The 22,461-nt window shown below is 41.6% G+C and overlaps 1 protein-coding gene across 2 annotated transcripts in view; it reads left to right on the forward strand.

Moving 5' to 3' along the window:
* TBX15 (T-box transcription factor 15) overlaps positions 1 to 21,377 on the forward strand; it is a 115,486-nt gene extending 94,109 nt beyond the window's left edge. For both annotated transcript variants that reach the window (XM_017524158.2, XM_017524160.2), the window contains exons 7-9: positions 3,160 to 3,257; positions 18,871 to 20,674; positions 20,733 to 21,377. In XM_017524158.2, coding sequence (XP_017379647.1) covers positions 3,160 to 3,257; positions 18,871 to 19,655 — 883 coding nt within the window. In that variant the 3' untranslated portion in view covers positions 19,656 to 20,674; positions 20,733 to 21,377. The remainder of the gene's footprint in view (positions 1 to 3,159; positions 3,258 to 18,870; positions 20,675 to 20,732) is intronic.
* Positions 21,378 to 22,461: the final 1,084 nt, after the last annotated feature.

Genomic DNA, 22,461 nt, shown 5'->3' on the forward strand with positions numbered 1-22,461 from the left:
CCTGGATGGATTACATATGTGTCCATATGTGCCTGTTGTACATTATGTTCTTTAGCCAGGGAAGATCTCCTTGCTGAGGATGTGGCAGGTGGACTACTTGTGGGAAATGCCTGTCACTCTCACTATTTACTATTCATAATGAAACCAGAGGCTGAAAGTCATATCAGACCTATCAATAAAATGAAAATCTTCCTGGGGATATATACCAGCAGAGGTGGATAACCATTCAAGATAGTATCGTCAGAGGTACAGTAGATGACATCCAAGATTCTTCCCAGGTTTAAAATCTGTGATTCTACAACTCAGTTCTTTTAGATGGATTTTAGATTTCAATTTATGAGTAAATGGTCACTATTCTGTATAGAGTTTACTGCTTAAATAAAACAAAACTATTTACACTTTTGTCACGTAGTTTTGCCTATTATGAAAATGAAACTGCTGTGATTTGAATATGTCCCCCAAAGTTTATGTGTTGCAGACTTAATCTGCAATCCAACAATGTTGAGAGCTGGGACCTTTAAGAGGTGATTAGGCTCTTTGAGCTCTGCCTTATGAATGAATTAATGCAATTATCAAGAGAGTAGGCTAATTAATACAGGAGTGTGTTCCTGATTAAAAAAAAAATGAGTTTGGCCCCTTTCTCTCTTGCCTTCTCTTGACCTTTCATATCTTTCACCATACATGACTCAGCACAAAGGCCCCTACCAAGTGCCAGCACCATGCTGTTGGACTTCTCAGCCTCCAGAACAGTGAGCTAAATAAACTTTATTGTTTATAAATTACCTAGCATGTGGTAGGTCATAGCAGCACAAAATGAACTAGGGTAGATAATGAAGTTCATTTCTGTTTACTCAACAAATAAAATATTGGCAGTGTATCAGTATATTTTTGCCATTTCATAGTCTTCCATTGCTTTATTATGAACTGAGAAGCGACTGTTCTTTGTCCTTGAGCTAATATTTTGTCCTCCTCATCAGTACATGTTCCTGGGAAGAATGAACTAGGAGGTGGAACAATAAAGACCCTGCCATTTTCAGTAAGCCTCCTGTGCCATTAAAGAGAATCCTAAGATATTCTGGTGGGTGGCCAACATTCCGAAACAAAGCAGTAAGACCTAAGCCTGGCCGATCTATTTCTTCTATCCATCCAGGCTCAGTGCGGCTTTATCTATCTATCCCCTTATTATTCTGAACTCCCTAATTGCCTGGGCTCTTTCTCTCCACAAATAGTTTCATGTACTGTATTCAGCATTAACGTAGAGTGACTATGTGGGGATAGCTCCTATTCCTACTTCTAACAGATTAACAGCTAATAAACACCATGCAACACTCTCTTCTCTGAACCTCTTCTTAAAATACAGAGTTTGGTTTGCCAACATTGGTGTATTTAAAGCCTCCAAGATTCCAGGGAAGACTTTAGAAAGTTAACTGTGCAAGTGAGGAAATTTTCCAACATGAAGAGTCAATCAGTGTATCAGCAGTTCATTTGAGAAGAACCTCAGGGTATCCTATAGTTGTTGATAAGAAAAGGATATTTGTTCTCACCTAAAATAAAATTTCTTTCTTCTTGTTATGTAAGACTGAAGAGAACTCTGGAAATATGTTACCAAGAAAGAAGCACAGGCATCAGGAGTTTTATCTCAAAAGGAAAAGCGTATCCATTTCAGGAAGAGATGCAATACCATTCACCTTCCAGTGACTGCAACGAAAAGACTTAGGCCATCTGCTGTTTCCCGTTTTCCTCCCACCTTTCTCATAGTTCCCATACTTCTCCTTCCTCTGTTTAGTTACATGAAGCAGCTAGTTTTAAAGAAAAGTCAGAATTTAGAAGCTGTGTTCAAAGCTTCACACAAAGCCCCAGCTGATATTTTGTTTTGAGGGTCTGCATATCAGCAAGAATTTGTCTGAGATAACCTTAATAATCATGTGAAAATGATGCATATCAGCACCTCACACGTGTTAGAGACATAGTTAATTGAAGGGTAAAAAAGACAGTGTGCACATAGTCCAATTTATAGAATTTCTAATATAAATGAACCAGAAGCCTTAAAGAAATGTACTTGTAAAATATTGGATACTTCCTGAACTCTGACAGTTTGTGATGGTCAAAGACAAGACTGATTATTAGGTTACCAGAATGTAGATACGTGTTTAGAGAAATGTATTAGTCTTTTTGCCTGAAGTATAATTTCTGAGACCAAGCCCTTTCTTTATCTTCAGGTAGGTGTGTCTTATTGCAGCAGATACCCAAGTCTGCTTCATTGCTTACCTCTCCTTTTATTTCTGTTGCCTTACTCATCTCTATTGGTTTAAGAAGCCTTTACAGGCCAGGTATGGTGGCTGACGCCTGTAATCCCAGCACTTTGGGAGGCTGAGGCGGGCGGATCACGAGGTCAAGAGATTGAGACCATCCCGGCCAACATGGTGAAACCTCGTCTCTACTAAAAAAATACAAAAATTAGCTGGGCATGGTGGCACACGCCTGTATTCCCAGCTACTTGGGAGGCTGGGGCAGGAGAACTGCCTGAACCTGGGAGGTGGAGGTTGCAGTGAGCCGAGATCACGCCACTGCACTCCAGCCTGGCGCCTAGTGACAGAGCAAGACTCTGTCTCAAAAAAAAAGAGAAGGCTTTACAACCACAGCAGTTTGACAGTGCCATTGATTCTGTACATACCCAAGGTGAGGAGTTGACTCTGGGTCAGGCTGTGTCAGTGCACTGTGACAATGATGTTGACGTTGTTCTGTGATAGATAAACAATCAATGTTACTTTCTGCTCAGTTGTACTCATGATATTAGTGGCTTGGACCTTTAACACTTACCATGCTTTTTTTCCCCCTGCAGACCAAGCCTCCTTTAAAAGAGGGTCAGAATAAAATTCCATCATAGTTATACATTTGCTTTCAAATGATCTGAATTAGATTAATTTGTTATTCCTCTTACAGTCCGGCATCACTGTACCTTGATCTTTTCCCGACTAATTTACCCTGACAGTGATAGCTCTCACTAGCTATGTTTTTATTACGTGTTTGACAAGTAATCTGGATTTACTTGGATAAATTAAATTCTGGATCTTTAGAAAGTCAACTCTGGATCTTTAAAAAGTCAATGTATTTTTTGAGATTATTTATAACCTCCTTTGCTGGCTTTTCTGTCATCAGAACTGGACTTGAAGCCATCATGGAGACTTACGCGTTCTGGAGACCTCCTGTGCGCACACTCACCTTCGAAGACTTCACCACCATGCAGAAGCAGCAAGGTAAAGCCCTGGAGCAAGGCCTCTGCTTAGTGACAGGGCCAGGGACAGAGTGGGAGCTGAACCGAATATAGCATATCTGGCCTCAGGCCAAGATATGGGTTATACCAGTTCTCCTGGAATGAAGAGGACTTAGGAGCTCTGTAAATAACCAAAGCATCACCACTTGTGCAAACAGGCTGGGTCCAGAGGCAGCATTTCATCTGGCACTGAAAATGCTCTCTCCCTTCCTAAGAGTGCGGTTATATATTTATGATAATGATGATATTAATATTGCTAAGCATTCACATAGGCCTTGGTATTTAAAGAGATCTTCTTAATTACTTCATTTTTTCCTCATGGTAGCCTTATCAGTTTTCTTATTCTAGTTTTGTGATGAGGAAAAACTTAGCTCTGGACGATGGGAATAAATTGTATCAGGTCTCACGGTGAAGAGTGGGCTGTTGAAAGTCTATCTGAACCTTGCTACTTGTGTTCTTCCTTTTTTGCTTATCTAAAACAACACCCCTTTCAGTTGGTGGGCTAAATGGACTTTCCCCTTACTGCTTTGAACTTCATGCTTTTTATCCAATTTATAGATTTTCTTTCCTTGTGGCTCAGGTTGGAAAACCTGTGGCCAGATGGGTCATGATTTATTTGAACTCCTTTTCTCAGTCTAGCCTGTGGCTTCCCCAGCCACAGCACCCATCTACCTGGGCACCTGGGTGGAAGCTCCCCAGAGCCAGATGCTGATGAGTTTCCTTCAGCCTCTTGATTGAAGATGATATTTGGTCAGGATTTACAGACTGAGCTCATTTTCTTCTATCCAGTGGCTGCCATTGATGGAAGCCTCACTTTTCAATTTGTGGTTCTGCCATTTGGAAAGCCATTCTAGAACTTGGTAATATATTATATTATATTCCCTTTTCAGGGGAACTTCTAACGTTTTGCACACTGAATTAGGTTTGTAACTTAAATTGTTGAAAGCTGTCAGGTTTAAAGTGAGCATAGTGATCAAAAGCATAGAGTCAGACGAGGTCTAGGCTAGGCTCTCATCACGGATCCTTTCTAGCTTTGTAACCTTGGTCAAGTCCCTCAGCTTTTCTGACACCCCGTTGTATCTTCCACATTATATGGAAAAATAGAATCAAATAGAATTCTTGAATTAAATGAGATAGTGCATTTAAAATCATAGAAACATTTAATACTACTGGTTTTCATTGTCTTCATCGTCATCATCATCTTCACCTTCAAGGCCCTTATGTCCCTGTAGGTAGACACTTAAGAGGAAGATGTCAGGACCAAGGAATATTGCCTTTCTGATGGTTAATTATTTAAAACGTGGTTAGACTATTCTTTTTCACAGGGAGCTGGTGAAGTAAGTGATCCAGAATTTCCATCTCTTTTATATATCCCTCCCTACAAAGCTGTGATTAGAAGCAGAGTCAATGGTTATTCAATGTGTCATCGCAGCTTTGAGGCCCTCATGGATGGCCATTAAAGGCAGAGGCGTGGCCTGGCACAGTGGCTCACACCTATAATCCCAGCACTTTGGGATGCTGAGGCAGGTGGATCACTTGAGGTCAGGAATTCGAGACCAGCCTGGCCAATGTGGTGAAAAGCTGTCTCTACTAAAAATACAAAAATTAGCCAGGCATGGTGGCAGGCACCTGTAATCCCAGTTATTTGAGAGGCTGAAGCAGAAGAATTGCTTGAACCCGGGAGGTGGAGGTTGCAGTGAGCCGAGATTGCACCATTGCACTCCAGCCTGGTCAACAAGAGTGAAACCTCATCTCAAAAANAAAAAAAAAAAAAAAAAAAAAAAAAAAAAAAAAAAAAAAAAAAGAAAGGAAAAGAGATAGAGGCTTAAAGGGAGTCAGGAAAATCTAGGCCCTCACCTTTCATGGTAATGAATTATCTAACTTTGGGGACAATTTACTTCCATGCCTGCATGCCAATTTTTTCACCTACAAAAGAGAGAGATTTTTTTTTTTCCGTGTGAGGAAATTTATATAAACATGCTGAGTAGACAAAAATATGTCATGGATTTGATTTAGTTTTGTGGCGGCTTCTTTGCTTATCTGCCCTTGCTTTACTCATTGCCTTTCCAAGCTCTAGCTAAGCAGGAGTTTGTATCATGGAGGCTGGTCGAAGAAAGTTGGCAGGGATATCACCAGTCCCTGAGGGCAGGCATTAGTGGGGACAATTGTGTTCAATGCTGTGTCCCCAAGATCTACCACAGGTCCTGGTACCCAGTATGTACCCATGAACAGCGAATGAGATCACTTGCTGGCACTGTGGCTCAGGTGGGCAGAACCACTCCCAGCCTTCATCTTAGACCACATGTCTTTTCTTCATTTGATGAGTGATACTGTCCAGAGACACTGGAACTCTTAGTTCCTAAGGGAAGTGGGAATATAAAAGAGATGGAAATTCTGGATCACTTACTTCACCAGAACCCTGTGAAAAGAAATAGTCTAATCATGTTTTAAATAATTAATCATCAGAAAGGCAGTATGCCTTGATCTTGACACATCTTCCTCTTACGTGTCTACCTGCAGGGACATAAGGGCCTTGAACTTGAAGATGATGATGTGGATATGGATATGGAGTGATCACTGAGGGTGGCCGTCAGGCAGGGACAGACACAGGAAGCCTGCATGGGTTACTTAGCTGTGCAGCATAGTAGGTTTCATGGTACTTATACTAGAAATTTACCAGGATGAAGGGTTATTATTGACATTTTGAAAACAATGGTTTCAGAGAAACTGAACTTTCAAAACACTTCAGTGACCCTCATTTTTATCGGAAGAGGAGAAAGAACTTGAATTGTTGGATACATATGGTGATGGAATAGGGCTAGAGAAAAAGCCAGGACTCTATTAAATAGTTTAATTGGAATATATTTTGAAATATACACTGAAGTTGATCCAGATTCTCATTATTAAAAAATATGTGGCTTGGTTTCTTGACATTAACAAAGGATGTAAAAGCAATGACACCCATTCCCTCTTCCTTTAAGAACTAAGAGTTTCAGTGACTCTGGACGGTATCACTTATAAAATTAAGAGAAGAGACACAGCCATTTGTGCTGAGCTGCTTTATATCTTAGAAGGAATAGAGATGGATGAACTAGTGGAAACTGCAGTGGTAGCCCCTGTGTTCTACAGTAATTCCCTTTTAATGAAGGGAACTTCATTGAAAGTGTTGGCACCAAACCTAAGATTGGTGTCAAATATTGACTGACTTACCAATTGTCCATATTACCTCATTGTTTCAAGCACATAAATATCTGTCATGTCACGTAGCAGTCCTAGACCATTTTGTGGTGCTACTGGTGAGCTGGATCTGTCTTTCTGGCTAGCTGAGGTCAAGGATGCTTTTTTCGTCCTGCCTTGGTTGCCGTCTTTTATTTCTCTTGGCATTAAGACTCATCTGCTGATAAAACTTTGAGGAAAGCACTAGGTGAATTAGCCACAGTTTTGCAAAAATTCAAATCTTTCTATTTTTAAAATCATATTGAATAGAGTGTTTTAAATAGTTGTTTTAGGGAGAAGACTCATCTTCTGCTTTTGACACAAAAAAGTAACTGGGGCATGACAGTCTAGTACAGGGGTGTCCAATGTTTTGGCTTCCTTGGACCACACTGAAAGAAGAAAACTTGTCTTGGGCCACACATGAAGTGCACTAAAACTAATAAGAGCCGAGGAGCTAAAAATTCAGCAAAAAAGAAAAAATCGCTTAATATTTTAAGAAAGTTTACAAATTTGTGCTGAGCTGCATTCAAAGCTATTCTTGGCTGCACGCAGCCCTCGGGCCATCGATTGGACAAGTCTGGTCTAGCTAATGTAGTTAAGGGGTGGCAGAACTGAGTTGAGTGTACCAAAGCAGATCTATTTGACAGGACAGCTTTCCTTCCACCAGACCACATTATTTTTCTTATTCTTTCTTACTACAGCTTTGATTTTCCACAAAGATTTTAGTTTACTCTTCCTATTGATGGTTTATTGTTCAACAATTTGAGCATTAGCTCTAAATAGGTCAATATATATATATATATATATATATATATTTTATAAATCAAGTATAAGGTCTTCAGATGTCTTCAGTTAGACTCAAGAATATTTATGTGCTTGGAGAGTCTGGAGAGGCTGGAGATTCTGGAGATGAATATTCTGTCTCAGGAATGGCTTCTGCCTGAACATTGCTAGTGACAAGGAGGAAATGAACTATCCAGACAAGCTATGCTTGCAGAAAGTGACTGAGGCAATAAAAACATAGAAGAAAAAGGAAACAGAGTCCAGGTCAGTTATAGCTATGTGCAGTGCAATCCTGTTGTTCTGATGTATATCCTGGAATAAAATTTGTGCCTCAACTTCCTCATGTATGTAATGGAGCTATTTGTGTGGCCAAAACTGAGAGTTTTATTGGCAGTGACTTCAAGCTATTTAATCAGTGTTGTTCTAAAAGGAATCATTCTGGACCAATGACACCAGAACCGCCAACTCTCCATCTGGGGACATGAGGGACATTCCATTTACAGAAGCCCTCCTTTGCCCAAGAGAGTTGGCAGACATCACTACAGAGCTCAGTGCCATTGGGTGTGGCAGTGTTTTTCAGGCAGTTGAAAAGTTACGATTATGAGGGTCTCTATTGGTGACTGAATTTTCACCAGTTTGGCTTGTATTAGTTGAGGTTGGTTAGTGAGAGGGTCAGCTACCGACAAAGTTATACAAGTAAGATACTGGGAAAGAAGGACGATTCAGTGGATACGAGCCATTGAACTGTGACGTCACTCTAATGATGAAAACGTAGTCAATTTATACAGATCTCATTCATCACTGAGGTGAGGAATAATGCCCATCCGAACAGCTTACCACTGTATAGTCACTTACAATTTTTTTTAAAGCACTCCTTTTTTTAAGCTATAGAAGAACAATATCCCAATTCTGCAACATGGCTTATACTATAAACATGAAGAGCTCCTGATAAGGGGTAAAGAGCATTTCAATTCAATCCCCTAAAACAAACAGTAATTAATGACGTATTTTGTTTTGTCCCCAAAGTTTCTTAAGCTCAAAATGTCCAAAACTGAGTTCATCATCTGCCCCACAGCCTGGTGCCCTCTCCACAGCGAAGGAGAACACTCTACGTCCTGGAAGGTTCCCTCCCTGTCCTACCCTCGTGGCCAGCCATTCCTAAGACCTTGAATCTGTCCACATCTCTCCACATCTCTTACCTTCCTTGCTGCCATGCCACTCTGTACTAACGTCACCTCTCACTGCATGACCATAATCCCTTCCATAGTCTCCACTTTTTCTTCTAAGCCATTCCTCATATTGAAACGAGTCTTTTGTTTCAAAACACACATGTTTGCACCTCAATATTCTTTTTTTTTTTTTTTTTGAGACAGAGTCTCCCTCTGTCACCCAGGCTGAGTGGAGTGGCATGATCTCTGCTCACTCCAACCTCTGCCTCCTGGGTTAAGCAATTCTCCTGCCTCAGCCTCCTGAGTAGCTGGGATTACAGGTGCCCACCACCAAGCGTGGCTGATTTTTGTAGTTTTAGTAGAGATGGGGTTTCACCATCTTGGCCAGGATGGTCTAAAACTCCTGACCTTGTGATCTGCCCGCCTCAACCTCCCAAAGTGCTGAGATTACAGGTGTGAACCATCGTGCCCAGCTTGCACCTCAACCTTCTATGCCCAATCCGCTTAAAGCTATTCAATGGCCACAGTTTACTTTCACCTATGAAAGACATATCCCTTAACATTGTCTGCAAGACCTTGCATGTTCTGACTTTCGCTGCCTCACCTCCAAACTGGAGATAATACCAATGAGAATGAATGAATGTAAAGTGCTTAGGAAAGAGCCTTGGATTTGCTGAGTGTTCAGTAAATGTTCTCTATGATCATCCTTGTCATTGCTATTATTACTACTGTAGCTTCAGCCTACGCCACCTTTCCTCTTTTCCTCCTGTTCCAGCATCACTCCTCTTACTTCCCTTTCTCAAACATGGTGTGCTCTTTCCTGCCACATTGTTCTCTTTTCCTAAAAGACGTCTGCCTACCCACTTACTGTCTTAGCACCCTCTGTCTTTGAGATCACAGTTTAACTATCACTTCCTTGGGGGAAATTCCCTGCCATTCAGGGTAGGCCAAGTCTCCTTGAGGTGAGCTCTTGTTCCTTTGTGTCATTCTTACATTAATTTCTCTTATCCACATTTTTCTCTCCATTTTTTTTCCCTCATGATTAAATGTCTGGCTCTAAACACTCTCTGTTGGTTGAGGGCATATTTAGCACTCAAATAGTGGTTGAATAGGTGAATTAACTCTGATGTGTTCTATATGATAGGGACTAATGTCAATGTGTTTGGCAAAAATCAACTAAACAGAGACAACTTCAGGATAAACTTTGAAGGGCATGATGATTAGAAAATAAAAAATAAAGAACAGAAAATCAGATACCAGGAAGAAAATAAGTTTTGTAAAGGGCAGTGAAGAAAGTGCCCCAAACTTATTATCATTATTATTGTTATTATTGAGACAGAATCTTGCTCTTTCACCCTGGCTGGAGTGCAGTGGTGTGATCTTGGCTCACTGCAACCTCTACCTCCTGGGTTCAAGTGATTCTCCTGCCTCAGCCTCCTCAGCAGCTGGGACTACAGGTGCACATCACAACACCTGGCTAATTTTTGTATTTTCTGTAGAGATGGGGTTTCGCCATGTTGGCCTTGCTGGTCTCAAATTCCTTACCTCAAGCGATTCACCCACTTTGACCTCCCAAAGTGCTAGGATTAAGGCATGAGTCACTGCACCCAGCCCCCAAAATTCTTAAGTGAAAATAACAGGATAGTAAGTCGGGAACAATTACTTATGGTCTCAGGAATCCATATATCAGTGCATAGAATATGGGGAGTGAATAAAATGACCTTGAAGTTTTAACACTAAGAAGTAAGAGTCACTTGTTCACTCATTGGTGTTTCTCATGTTTTCGTGGGTAATGTTTAGTCCTCAGGACAGGAATAATGACAAGATGAGGAAATTAAAGTGATACGCTTTGTTTGAAAGAAATAAACCCAGTAGGAGAAAAAGCATGGGTATGACTTTCAGGGAAGTCTACAAACTTCACTTAATTCTGGGCATCCTAATGTTGTTCTCACAAGATCATACCATTGTTTTTTCTGCTTCTGTTTACATATCCTTCCTTATGTATTATCTAATGCATTTTACAAACCTATCAGAGAATGGCCGCTTCAATGTCTTTAGATATTCCTCTTCTATCTTCTTACCATTTATGGGGTTATAATTGGTTTTTGAATTACCTTTTTGCTTAGATATGTGCATTTCTTTCTACTAAGCTTCTAGAAAACTTAAAAAAAAAAAACCCAGCGGCTGTTGTTTTTCTATTCTGTACAGTATATTCCTTATTTGTCATGAACACAAATATGAAAAAATCACCTTCAAAAGTTATCAGCATTTTCACTTCATTGTTTAGCCTGTTCTTATTGATCAGAATGAGCCCAGGAACCATTTAAGAGATTATTATTATTTTTTTAAAGTAAAGTCGCTATCTTATCAGATCTTTTTTTACAGAGCTAGATGTGTATTTATATAGCTGAAATCCCATGTTCCTACTGGTAGGTGATTTATCATGTCTTAGTAAGGAATCATCCATAGCTTCTATTTGACAAAGTGGTTCATAGTCTAGTCCTACATCCTCATTTTTATTTCTCTCTCTTCAAGTTTTATCTTAATATTCCTACCCCTTCAGATTCACAGTGAAATTACCTATAGAATATGGGAGCTATATCAGTTAGGATTCTTACTGTTATAAGTAAAATCAAACCCAAATGGCAAAACAAAAAAGAACCTTATTGGTTCATGAAACTGAAATGACTCAAATAGCCAATTTTAGGCAAAGCTTAATGTAGGCACCCATAAAGGATCATCAACTCCGTCTCTCAGCTGTGCTCTCTGCCATGCTGACTTTATTCTCAGGTTTCCTATGGTGTGAACATGCTGAACCCCTGGGCCTACTTATTTTGAGGTTTACATCTGATGGGCAAAGTCATGTACCTTTCACCTAAGATTTATACCAAAATCTCATTGAGTCTAATTGTCCTTAATCAAGTCATCTGTAATTAGTGTAGTGAGGGGAATATGACACTTTGATTGTCCAGGTCTGAGTCACATGCCTTCCCTGCAGGTGGAGGTGAGGCATGAGAGTGGGAGAAGGTGTTTAATAGTGGGAACACTAGATACTGTTGTCAGAAAGAAGCAGATTAATTCTAAAGGAAGATAACAACAGATACATACTGCCTCAAGGAAGGCAGTAAAACATTAGTAGCAGAGAAAACAATTAAGTTAATGGAAAGTGAGGAAATGCTGCAGTCCACATACGGAATGTCATAGGTATAAAATGATTTCTCTGGAATCAGTCTATAGGGTGCTGACATTTTACCTCTTACCTGTTTGAAAGCCTCAAAGAAGGCTTCTCGAGGATGCACTGTGAATCAGCACTCCTCAGAGACAGATGCCATTGAATTATACGAGAGAAGAGTCTGGCTCATGGAACCAAGTAATTACATGGAAATTTATTCTTTAATAGCCCAGATGGGGTTTGGTCTTACTGTTTTTCAATTTAGGGGGAGGAAGAAAAAAAGCACAACAAAATAAATCGAAAAGGAAACTGTATGTGAAAGCCCTCATATTACAATCTGGAGATGATCAATTTAAAGATGCAAAAGTCAGCAGGTTTGGTATTCAGGATTTTCATGCTCATATTTAACTTGTCTTCATGGTAAAAAAAAAAAAAAGTATTTTCTAGGTTATTGTCCTTATATGAGATCACTGCTAAACATGCATCCCTCTTGGTTGTTTTGGTTGTTAGCCTTGGATATTGGAGCAAGTTAATGTCACATACGAATTTTCATGTGTGCCACCTCACGTTGACCCATGGGTAAAATAAGATGAAGGGATCTGGGGCTGTAGGAGATAGATCCTACAGAACCTGCAGACCCTACAATTGCTACAGAACTCCTGAAAGTTTTAAGCTACTTAGGACATTATATTTTAATCACTTCTCAGAAGTGAATTAAGACCTCTCAGGATAGTGGGAAAGATACCAGTCTAGCTATTTGTGTTCTGTCAGTTCCACTTTGCTTGATCTGAGGAAAGTCGGAGGTATGGGCAGCCCATTCTTGTCCTGGAGTGGAAGTGGGGGAGGAGGGACAGATAATTGAGAGGAAGCAGAGTTAGGTTAGCCTTTGGGAAGATGGCACAGGGAGGGCCATGGCTGCTACCTGGCCTAGTGCTCCATCGTTCACAGCGACAGAGATTCCTCTAGCATGTGACAACAAATATGTACCTGCTGCTGCAACATAATGCTCCTCAGTGTGTGGAGAGGCTGAGATGCTCAGCTTCACCGCCAACAGGCCAACACCTCAGAGCCATTGCAATCAGAACCCAAGTTCCTTTCTCCTCCTTCTATCATGGAAGACAATGCTTAATGCTTATGTGCTGGGCAAGGTGCAGCGGCTCACGCCTGTAATCCTAACACTTTGGGAGGCTGAGACAGGAGGATTGCTTGACCCCAGGAGTTTAAGACCAGCCTGGGTAACATAATGAGACCCCATCTCTACTAAAAATTAAAAAAAAATAATTTATGCCTGCCAAATACAGTTATGAGCACTTCATAATATATACTATTATATCTTATGTCTTTTTCAAAACATCTCAAGTAGATATTAGCAATTCCTTAACAACGTAAAAGGCATGGAGATGCTAACTTGCTAAGGTTCTTTCCTTAATCAGTAAGACAGCTGGGATTGGAACTGGGTTTGTTTGACCCTATAGTCCACAATTGACCATTAAATAAAATGTCTGTCAAGATTCTCAGAACACTCAGGACCTGGCAGATACAGAGGGGAGGAGGGAATAGGGAAGAGAGGCATGCTTGCTTTGAGAAGCAGCTCTGACCCTCCTGTGTCCAGTGTGGCCTGGCCTGGCCTCCCACCCTGCCCTTTTTTGCGATGAGAATCTCTAGTCAGCCAAGTTTTGAAAATGCACAAGGAGGGTGGGCTCCCTCTTTGTGCTTATTTTGCACTTGGCTGGAAATCCCAATCTTGTTTAACAGTTGACAGGCTGTTAGATCATAGGAGGAGAAAGACTTGTCAGTATCTCGGTTTGCTTCTCTGCAAAATGAATACCATAGTCTTCTCTCTCTCTATGGGGACTTTGAAAAATAGCTATTATCTGTATTGAGTACTTTATGCACATAAAAGCATTTCTTCAAAGCGAATGAATGCAAGATGACTTTCTCTTGGACACTTCCTTCTGTCTTCGCACCTCCTTCAAACAGTAGTTCATATGGAGGCTTCCACCCACTTAAGCTCAGCGGGCCACCAAGTCTCATTTCCAGTGAATGTCATTTAAAATCCCAAGCAAGCTGACTACAAACTTTTTAACATGTGCCTGTCATCTGCTCAGAAGAAATCCCTGTAACTTGTTAATAGTTCCCTTCTTATTTTTTTTTTCTTTTGTAGTGAAACCAATTGAGGGTTTAAATCAGTACCATGCATTCCATCTTCTGCCATCAGAGAAAACCATTTAGAGTTGTAGGAAGTCATTTGCTCCATCGTGCACTTCCTGCTGCAGGGCTAGGACCAGTGCCTGATGGAACATACCTATAACAGGACATTATGGATGCTGAACAGGTGGTCTCCTCAGGGACCATTTAAACACCAGATCAGGTAGAGGAAGGATGGGCTTTCAAAGAGAAATGATCAGATACCTATCCCATAAAACACAAATCTCTTTACAGCTGGAGTCAAGTTTCTCCATTTGTGCCATAGCATGTATTTCAGAAAAAAAGCTCATGGCATTTAGAGTGGAAAATAAGGAAAATGTGTAGGATGCCTCAAAGAGGCATCACACAGTTGCAGTGAATCCTTGAGATTTCTGCAAGGCACAGAAGGGCTGGCCTTTCAACTGTATAAAAATAAGACAGATGAAATGTTCTTCCTCCTCCTTCTAGAATCTTCTCCTGGCAGAGATCCTCCATTCTATTAAAATAGTTCCATGGAAAGTACTTGTTCTTGGCCATTTGCGCTTTATATTACTTGAAGCCTTAGTTACAGGTATTATGCTGAGAAGGACAGAACCTGGGGCCCATTGATTCAAGCCCCTCATTTCACAGCTAATGAGAATGAAGAGGTGGCCTGCATTGCTAGCGATCATGAGTTGGACAGACGTTAATAGGCCTAGAATCAGGCTCAGGGCTTTTTTCAACATGGCCAGCTGCTGGCTTCTTTCTCCCAGCAGTATTTACAATGTTGGCCTCGTCTCAAATTGTGGAATAAAACTCATTTTACGTTTTTTTTTTTTTTTTTAAAGGATTTTAAGTTGAGGATCAGAAATGAGAAAGGAGAAGTTCCTGAAGTGACTCAAATCAGCAGCTATTTATATCTAAATACAATTCTTCCTTGAAAGTTCATTGGGGGAATTCTTTTGAAATTCTTTTGTTATTTGCTAGGCTTTGTCAAAGTTTACCTCTGAAGAAACTATTGTAATAACAAGAGCCAAATTTTTACTTCTTTAGCCAGCACTACTACCTATGTCCATGGATGTAAACTGAAAGCTTTTTATTTCCTGCTAAAAATTAACTTTGGGTTCCTCCTTGAAGGCAATGTGTTTTAAATGACCCATCTAGAACACCTGTGTTAGCATACTGTGGATAGATGGTTTCTTTGTATTCCAGTGTCTCTGGAATCCTGCTACTTTTTTTTCTTTTGAGACAGAGTTTTGCTCTTGTTGCCCAGGCCAGAGTGCAATGGCACTATCTTGGCTCATTGTGACCTCTTTCTCCTGGGCTCAGGAGATTCTCCTGCCTCAGCCTCCCGAGTAGCTCGGATTACAGGTGCCCACCACCACACCCTGATAATTTTTGTATTTTTAGTAGAGACAGGGTTTCACCATGTTGGTCAGACTGGTTTCAAACTCCTGACCTCAAGTGGTCCACCCACCTCAGTCTCCCAAAGTGCTAGGACTACAGGCATGAGCCACTGTTCCAAGCCCTAGTTTTTATAACATTTTATTCACTGAGAAAAACCTTATTCCTGCTCTTTTCTACCTAAATGCTCAGCTTCTAAGTGTCCCAACATGAGTGGTAGGTGATCAAAAGGATATTACATTCCTTGGGGGAATAACAGCTCTTGACAATGCTGGGAAAGTCCTAACCTTGCTCTGAAGGAGGAAGTTCCATCATGGGAGATTCCTTATGGAAGACAAAGCAGCTGTTCTTTCCAGAATTCAAGTGAAGGGCCCTGCAGCCCAGCACTCAGCCATGTTGTTAACTTCCATTGGATGAGACAGGAAGAGGCTCCTGCACTGCTGCTTCCTGACCTTGGGAAAGAGGAGGCTCGTAAAGGTCATTATTGGCCTTCTTAAACCGTCTAACAACACAATAAGGTAGGCTGGACTGAACTGGCCCTTAGTCTGTTGATGAGTCATCCACCTGACTAGCTCTAATATTCACACATCATAAGATCAACTTGTTCAAATACAGATTCAAGGACTTTTGGAAATGAAAGGAATCTGGAGGTCCTCTAGCCAAAAGTGTGGTCTCTGGACCATCACCTGAGAACTTGTTGGAAATGAGAATTCTTCAGCCCCACCCCAGATCTACAGAATCAGAGGCTTTGGGGATGGAGTAAGCAATCTATACTCTAACAAGCCATCTAGCTTATTCTCATGCACACTCAGTTTAGGAAGGGCGTTTCTGAGTACTTAGAAATGAGGAACTGGGGTTGTATGATTGGTTCTTAAGCACTGCTACACATCTGGGGGAGTTTTTAAAACAATACTGATATAGAGATCCCATGCCCAGAAACGATCCTTTAGTTTATCCAAGGTAGGATCCTGGAACATCAGCATTTTTAAAAGCTGCCAGGTCCTGTATGCCTGAGAACCACTGATCTAACTTAATTCCTTATCTCTAGATGAAGAAACCGTAACCTGCAAAGGGTAAGTGATGTGCACAGGGCTACCTGGGCACTTAGTGTGGCAGAGTTGTGAGCAGACCCAGATCTCCTGATTCTCAGGTCAGTTGAAGACCTGTTTGGCCTCTTGTTCTCATAAATATCCAAACTCCAGAGACTCCATTTACAATCTTTATTTCAGTCTCCGAAACTGGGCATGATCCCATAAAAGGAGATCAGCAGAGCCTCTGGTTCATAATAATTTGTTTTGGGTTAGCCTTGCTTTATTCTGACGTAGCTCTTATAATTGTGTTCCCAATGTCTTTCATGTGATGCATTTTCCATCTCATACACCAGGCTCCGCTGCTCTGCCCCCCACCCCCGGCCTCAATTTTGACTTGGCGCTCTTTCCCATTACCCACATTTCCTCTGAGATTAGGGTCCCGCTTTGGTGTCCTGTGTGTTTGGCTGGAAGACTAAAAATGGCAAAGTAGGCAACAGCCCTTGAATAAAATACAAATTTAATGCATTTCCATTAAGAATGGGAAAAGCTGAGCTAGTGGATTTTTAATGCTGACATCAGAGGTCTTTATTTTTTCCCCCATGACAACATATTTTATTTATTTATGTATTTATTTCTCATGATAGCATATTTTATTTATTTATTTATTTATTTATTTATTTTTTATTCGTTATGCTTCAAGTTCTGGGGTGCAGATCATGTAGGTTTGTTACATAGGTATTCATGTGCTATGGTGGTGGTTTGCTGCATCCATCGCCCCGTCATCTACATTAGATATTTCTCCTAATGCTATCCCTCCCCAATCCCCCCACCCCTTGCTGTTCCTCCCCTAGCTCTCCACCCCCCAGGTCCCAGTGTGTGATGTTCTCCTACCAATGTCTGTGTGCTCTTATTGTTCAAGACTCACCTATGAATGAGAACATGCAGTGTTTAGTTTTCAATTCTTGTGTCAGTTTGCTGAGAATGATGGTTTCCAGTTTCATCCATGTCCCTGCAAAGGACATGAACACATCCTGTTTTATGGCTGCATAGTATTCCATGGTGTATATGTGCCACATTTTTTTTTATCCAGTCTATCATTCATTGGCATTTGAGTTGGTTCCAAGTCTTTGCTATTGTGAACAGTGCCACAATAAACATACGAGTGCATGTGTCTTTATAATAGAATGATTTATAATCCTTTGGGTATATAACCAGTAATGGGATTGCTGAGTAAAATGGTATTTTTTTTTTAATTGTACTTTAGGTTCTGGGGTACATGTGCAGATCATGCAGGATTGTTGCATAGGTACACACATGGCAATATGGTTTGCTGCCTCCATCCCCCTGTCACCGACATGTGGCATTTCTTCCCATGTCATCCCTCCCCAACCTCCCTACCCCCTTGCTGTCCCTCCCTTGGCCCTCCTCAACAGACCCCAGTGTGTGATGCTTCCCTCCCTGTGTCCATGTGTTCTCATTGTTCAACACCCACCTATGAGTGAGAACGTGCGCTGTTTGATTTTCTGTTCTTGTGTCAGTTTGCTGAGAATGATGGTTTCCAGATTCATCCATGTCCCTACAAAGAACACAGACTCATCGTTTTTTTATGGCTGCATAGTATTCCATGGTGTATATGTGCCACATTTTCCTTGTCCAGTCTATCATTGATGGGCATTTGGGTTGGTTCCAGGTCTTTGCTATTGTAAACAGTGCCACAATGAACATATGTGTGCATGTGTCTTTATAACAGAATGATTTATAATCCTTTGGGTATATACCCAGTAATGGGATTGCTGGGTCAAATGGAATTTCTATTTCTAGGTCCTTGAGGAAGCACCACACTGTCTTCCACAATGGTTGAACTAATTTATACTCCCACCAACAGGGTAGAAGTGTTCCTATTTCTCCACATCCTCTCCAGCATCTTTTAATGATTGCCATTAAATATCTCCAGATTTTTTAATGATCGCCATTCTAACTGGTGTGAGGTGGTATCTCAATGTGGTTTCGATTTGCATTTCTCTAATAATCAGTGATGATGAACATTTTTTTTCATATGTTTGTTGGCCTCATATATGTGTTCTTTTGAAAAGTGTTCATATCCTTTGCCCACTTTTGGATGGGGTTGTTTGTTTGTTTCTTGTAAATCTGTTTCAGTTCTTTATAGATTCTGGGTATTAGCCCTTTGTCAGATGGGATCTGGTAGGCATCATTTTGGGACGAAGCTACCAGAGGAAAGGAACAGGCAGCAATCTTTGCTGTTCTGCAGCCCCCCATGGGCGATTCCCAGAGGTCTTATTAGAAAGGGAATTTGATGGTGAGAAATGCAACGTGAATCTTGGAAGGTTTGTTGTTATTTTTATACAAAGGACTTACTAAGGCTATTACAGAGAGAAATAAAAAAAATAGTGTTGCTTTTAGTCATCATCTTCTGGAATGTGTATGTATGTGTATGTATATGCCTGTATGACTGTGTATGTGTCCACAGGTGGAATCACTTAGCATAGGTCTGCAGAGTTAAGAGGAAAAATGGTTCTGTAAGAGTCAGCCTTATCTTGGACATTTGAAGGCACCTTCTGTGTGGCTTGGGTTTGACTTAGACTCACTCATCTTAAAAGGCCTCTGTCTCACTAGTATTCACATTTTATTTTTCAGGAGGCAGCACAGGCACTTCCCCAACAACCTCCAGCACTGGGACACCATCCCCTTCGGCTTCTTCTCATCTTTTATCTCCATCCTGTTCTCCTCCAACTTTTCACCTGGCCCCCAATACTTTCAATGTGGGCTGCCGAGAGAGCCAGCTGTGTAATCTAAACCTCTCTGATTATCCACCATGTGCCCGAAGCAACATGGCTGCCTTGCAGAGCTACCCAGGGCTGAGTGACAGTGGCTACAACAGGCTCCAGAGTGGCACCTCTTCAGCCGCTCAGCCCTCTGAAACCTTCATGCCTCAGAGGACTCCATCCCTGATCTCAGGAATACCAACTCCTCCCTCGTTGCCTGGCAACAGCAAGATGGAAGCCTACGGTGGCCAGCTGGGGTCCTTCCCCACTTCCCAGTTTCAGTATGTCATGCAGGCAGGCAATGCTGCCTCCAGCTCCTCATCACCACACATGTTCGGGGGCAGTCACATGCAGCAGAGCTCCTACAATGCCTTCTCCCTTCACAACCCTTACAACCTGTATGGATACAATTTCCCCACCTCCCCTAGGCTAGCCGCAAGCCCAGAAAAACTGAGCGCCTCTCAAAGCACTTTACTCTGTTCTTCTCCTTCCAATGGGGCCTTTGGAGAGAGGCAGTACCTGCCCTCGGGGATGGAGCACAGCATGCACATGATTAGTCCTTCACCCAATAACCAACAGGCAACCAACGCTTGTGATGGCCGGCAGTACGGGGCAGTTCCAGGCTCCTCCTCCCAGATGTCCGTGCACATGGTTTAAAGGCCAGTCCAAATACCACGGAGCATATGACAATCAAGGCCCCAGAGTCTCCGTGGGCAGATCCTCCTCTTTGGGCGTCCAGTGCCTTTGGAAAACAGGAACTGTGTATTTTTTTTTTTTTTTCTGGAGGAAAACATATACCCAAGAACAAGGGACACCTTTAAGCCTCTGAAGGATACTTGCGGTAGAATCATACACAACTCAGTGGCCATTCTCCTGCTTTCCCAGACCTTAGTTTTATAAAGCATTGTCTGTTCCAGAGTGGTCTTTGAAGAGACCGCATAATCACTTCGTCATAATGTTAAGGGAGATGCTAGTGTGTGGCAGCCATGAAAAGTTACACACCCACAGACGGACAGACCTACCTATGCATACATGCACACACACATATATATTCATACACACGCAAACATACATGCACACTGACTCTGAACTGGGCAGACTCTGTGGAGAGAGGTCCAGAATGGGTACTTTCACCAAGAATTTGTCTATGTACAACTCTAGATGGAGTGGGCCAGCATTAGCTGCCAGCCATTCTCTCCTGCAACTTCCTCTGCTTCTCGAATGAACCGTGTATCTTGGAGACCCTCCCCGTGGATGAGAGTAGAAAGAGATCAGTACGACATCTGGACTTGGCTTCTGGAAAAAGATTGCTTTTGAACTTTGGCTGTCTTCACTTGTATGCTATCATTGATATTCCCAGTGGTGCCTGTGGAAAGAGGGAGTAAGAGCAGCTGAAGACAAGAGGGACAGAAAGAATAGAGAGCAAGTGTTAGGTGGAGAGCAAGACTGAGAGAGAGTGTGAGCAGTGATGAGAGTTTTAATTCACCAAGGAGATGTGTTTTTGGTTTGTCCTCCCAAACCCCACCCACCCCACTGCAGGTTATAGGAAGAATCATGGCGTTACTGAGGAGTAAACTTCTCTGGGACACTGAGCATGGTCAGGACATGGGTGAGAGGGACAGAGCAAGAGATGCATTCTGATGCCACAGCTCTGACCACTGTGATCCAGAAGAGAGGTGCACCATGTGGGAAGTGCTGATCCCACAGCTCTGACCACTGTGATCTAGAAGAGAGGTGCACCATGTGGGAAGTGCTGATTCCACAGCTCGCAGCCTGGCAGGGGAAGGGAAATAGGAGGGTGTGAAGATGGAAGAGTTTTATAATCTCGGAAGATGATACCAAGAGCAGAGGCAACAGAGAGAGGCCTGGCCTCCACGTGTTGGATCCAAACACCTGACCTAGCATGCCTGCCCGCTAGTCCCTGTGGCAGGAAAAGTCCCCTCATGTCCCAGGGAATTGCAGATGAGTCTTCTATACCCTTCTACCTGTCCTTAGATCTCCATTTTTATCAAATAGTTCATTGCATTTTGAAGTTTTGGGTTTTTTCCTTCATTTTTCCCTTTCCCTTCAAATCTCTTAATGATAAGAAAACAAGTGAAGCTTAGTGCAAGCTAAAATTTTAAAATGGTGTGGAAATGCAAATAATACCAAGTAAAATAATACAGATATTATTAAGATTTTTGGTTTTGAGGTGTTGTAGATATATGTATTTATGTGCCTAGTGGGGAATCCAATATTATGAATATGAAAAAGGGGGCAATAAAAGGGTATGTAAAATATGTATGAAGGAAAGGTGTATAAAAATTTGCCCTTATGCACGGAACTCTGTTTCTAAGTGCCAAGCACAGAAAGCCGCTAAATAAAATCTTTGCAATTGTTTTCTGCATGTTTGTTCATACAGAAAAGTCACATAACAGCCTTGCGCATTTTCTTCATGCTTTACAATGAGTATAGAAGTTTTATATACATTACTCTATGCGATCTTTAGACCCCATGAAGTGAATATAAGCATCCTTTTCTAAGTAGTAGCTGTTTTCCAGAGAGATTAGATGACTTTTGCAGCATCATCCAGCCTGTCACAGAGGGTATGAGGACTTGAAACCAGATCTTCTGACTCTAGTGTGATTTTTGCCTTCGTATTAGCTGCAGAAACCTGTGTGAGGCCAATAGTAATTGTCATTGTGATCACGTGCCCCCGATACTATACCGTGTATTTTACATGATGATCTCACCCTCCCACAATGCTGTGAGATAGATAATATTTGAATCATCATTTTATCGATCTAGAAATGAGCTTATAAAATGTTAAATATTCAACCAAGTGATGAAGCTGACAATCTGACCTTAGGGCCTGTGCAATTAGCTCTGTCATTCAGCAGTACCACAGGCACTTGGACAATCAGGAAAGAAGACGTATCTTAAGGGATTGAGGTGAGAGTGCCTCTGAGGCTGGATTTTGCTTGGTGTGTTGAAGCATAAGTATACACTTTCCTCCTTGAATGCATCACTGCAGCATGGGGAGAGTGGTAAAGAGGCTAGGACCGTGCCATTTACAAGCACTTTCATATATTATCTCACTGGAGCCTCACAATAACCATGAAAGGTGGACAGGTCAGGAAGTATTGATTTGCAAATGGAGAAGTAAATGATAAAGTTTGTGACCTACCTGCCCGTTCCTAGGTGGCTGGGAAACAGCAGAGCCAGGACTTGAAACCTCTTGCCTTTGCTTCTATCCCAGACTTTTTGCTGGTGGACAGTTACACTGGTTGCTCACTGACCCATTTAACCAGGGTTTGATTTGGGGGGCTCAGATTGCCAACCACCACAGCCATTCACTGGAAATGGAGTTTGGTTTGGGAGAGCAAACCAAAACTTAATCATTGCTTTAGTTTTATAAATAACTCCAGAGGGTGGCATGCTAGTTAATTCCATTAGCCATCAGATCAAAATAGCTGGACAATGA

This window comes from Cebus imitator, unplaced genomic scaffold, assembly GCF_001604975.1.
Source record: "Cebus imitator isolate Cc_AM_T3 unplaced genomic scaffold, Cebus_imitator-1.0 Scaffold32, whole genome shotgun sequence".
NCBI lineage: Eukaryota > Metazoa > Chordata > Mammalia > Primates > Cebidae > Cebus > Cebus imitator.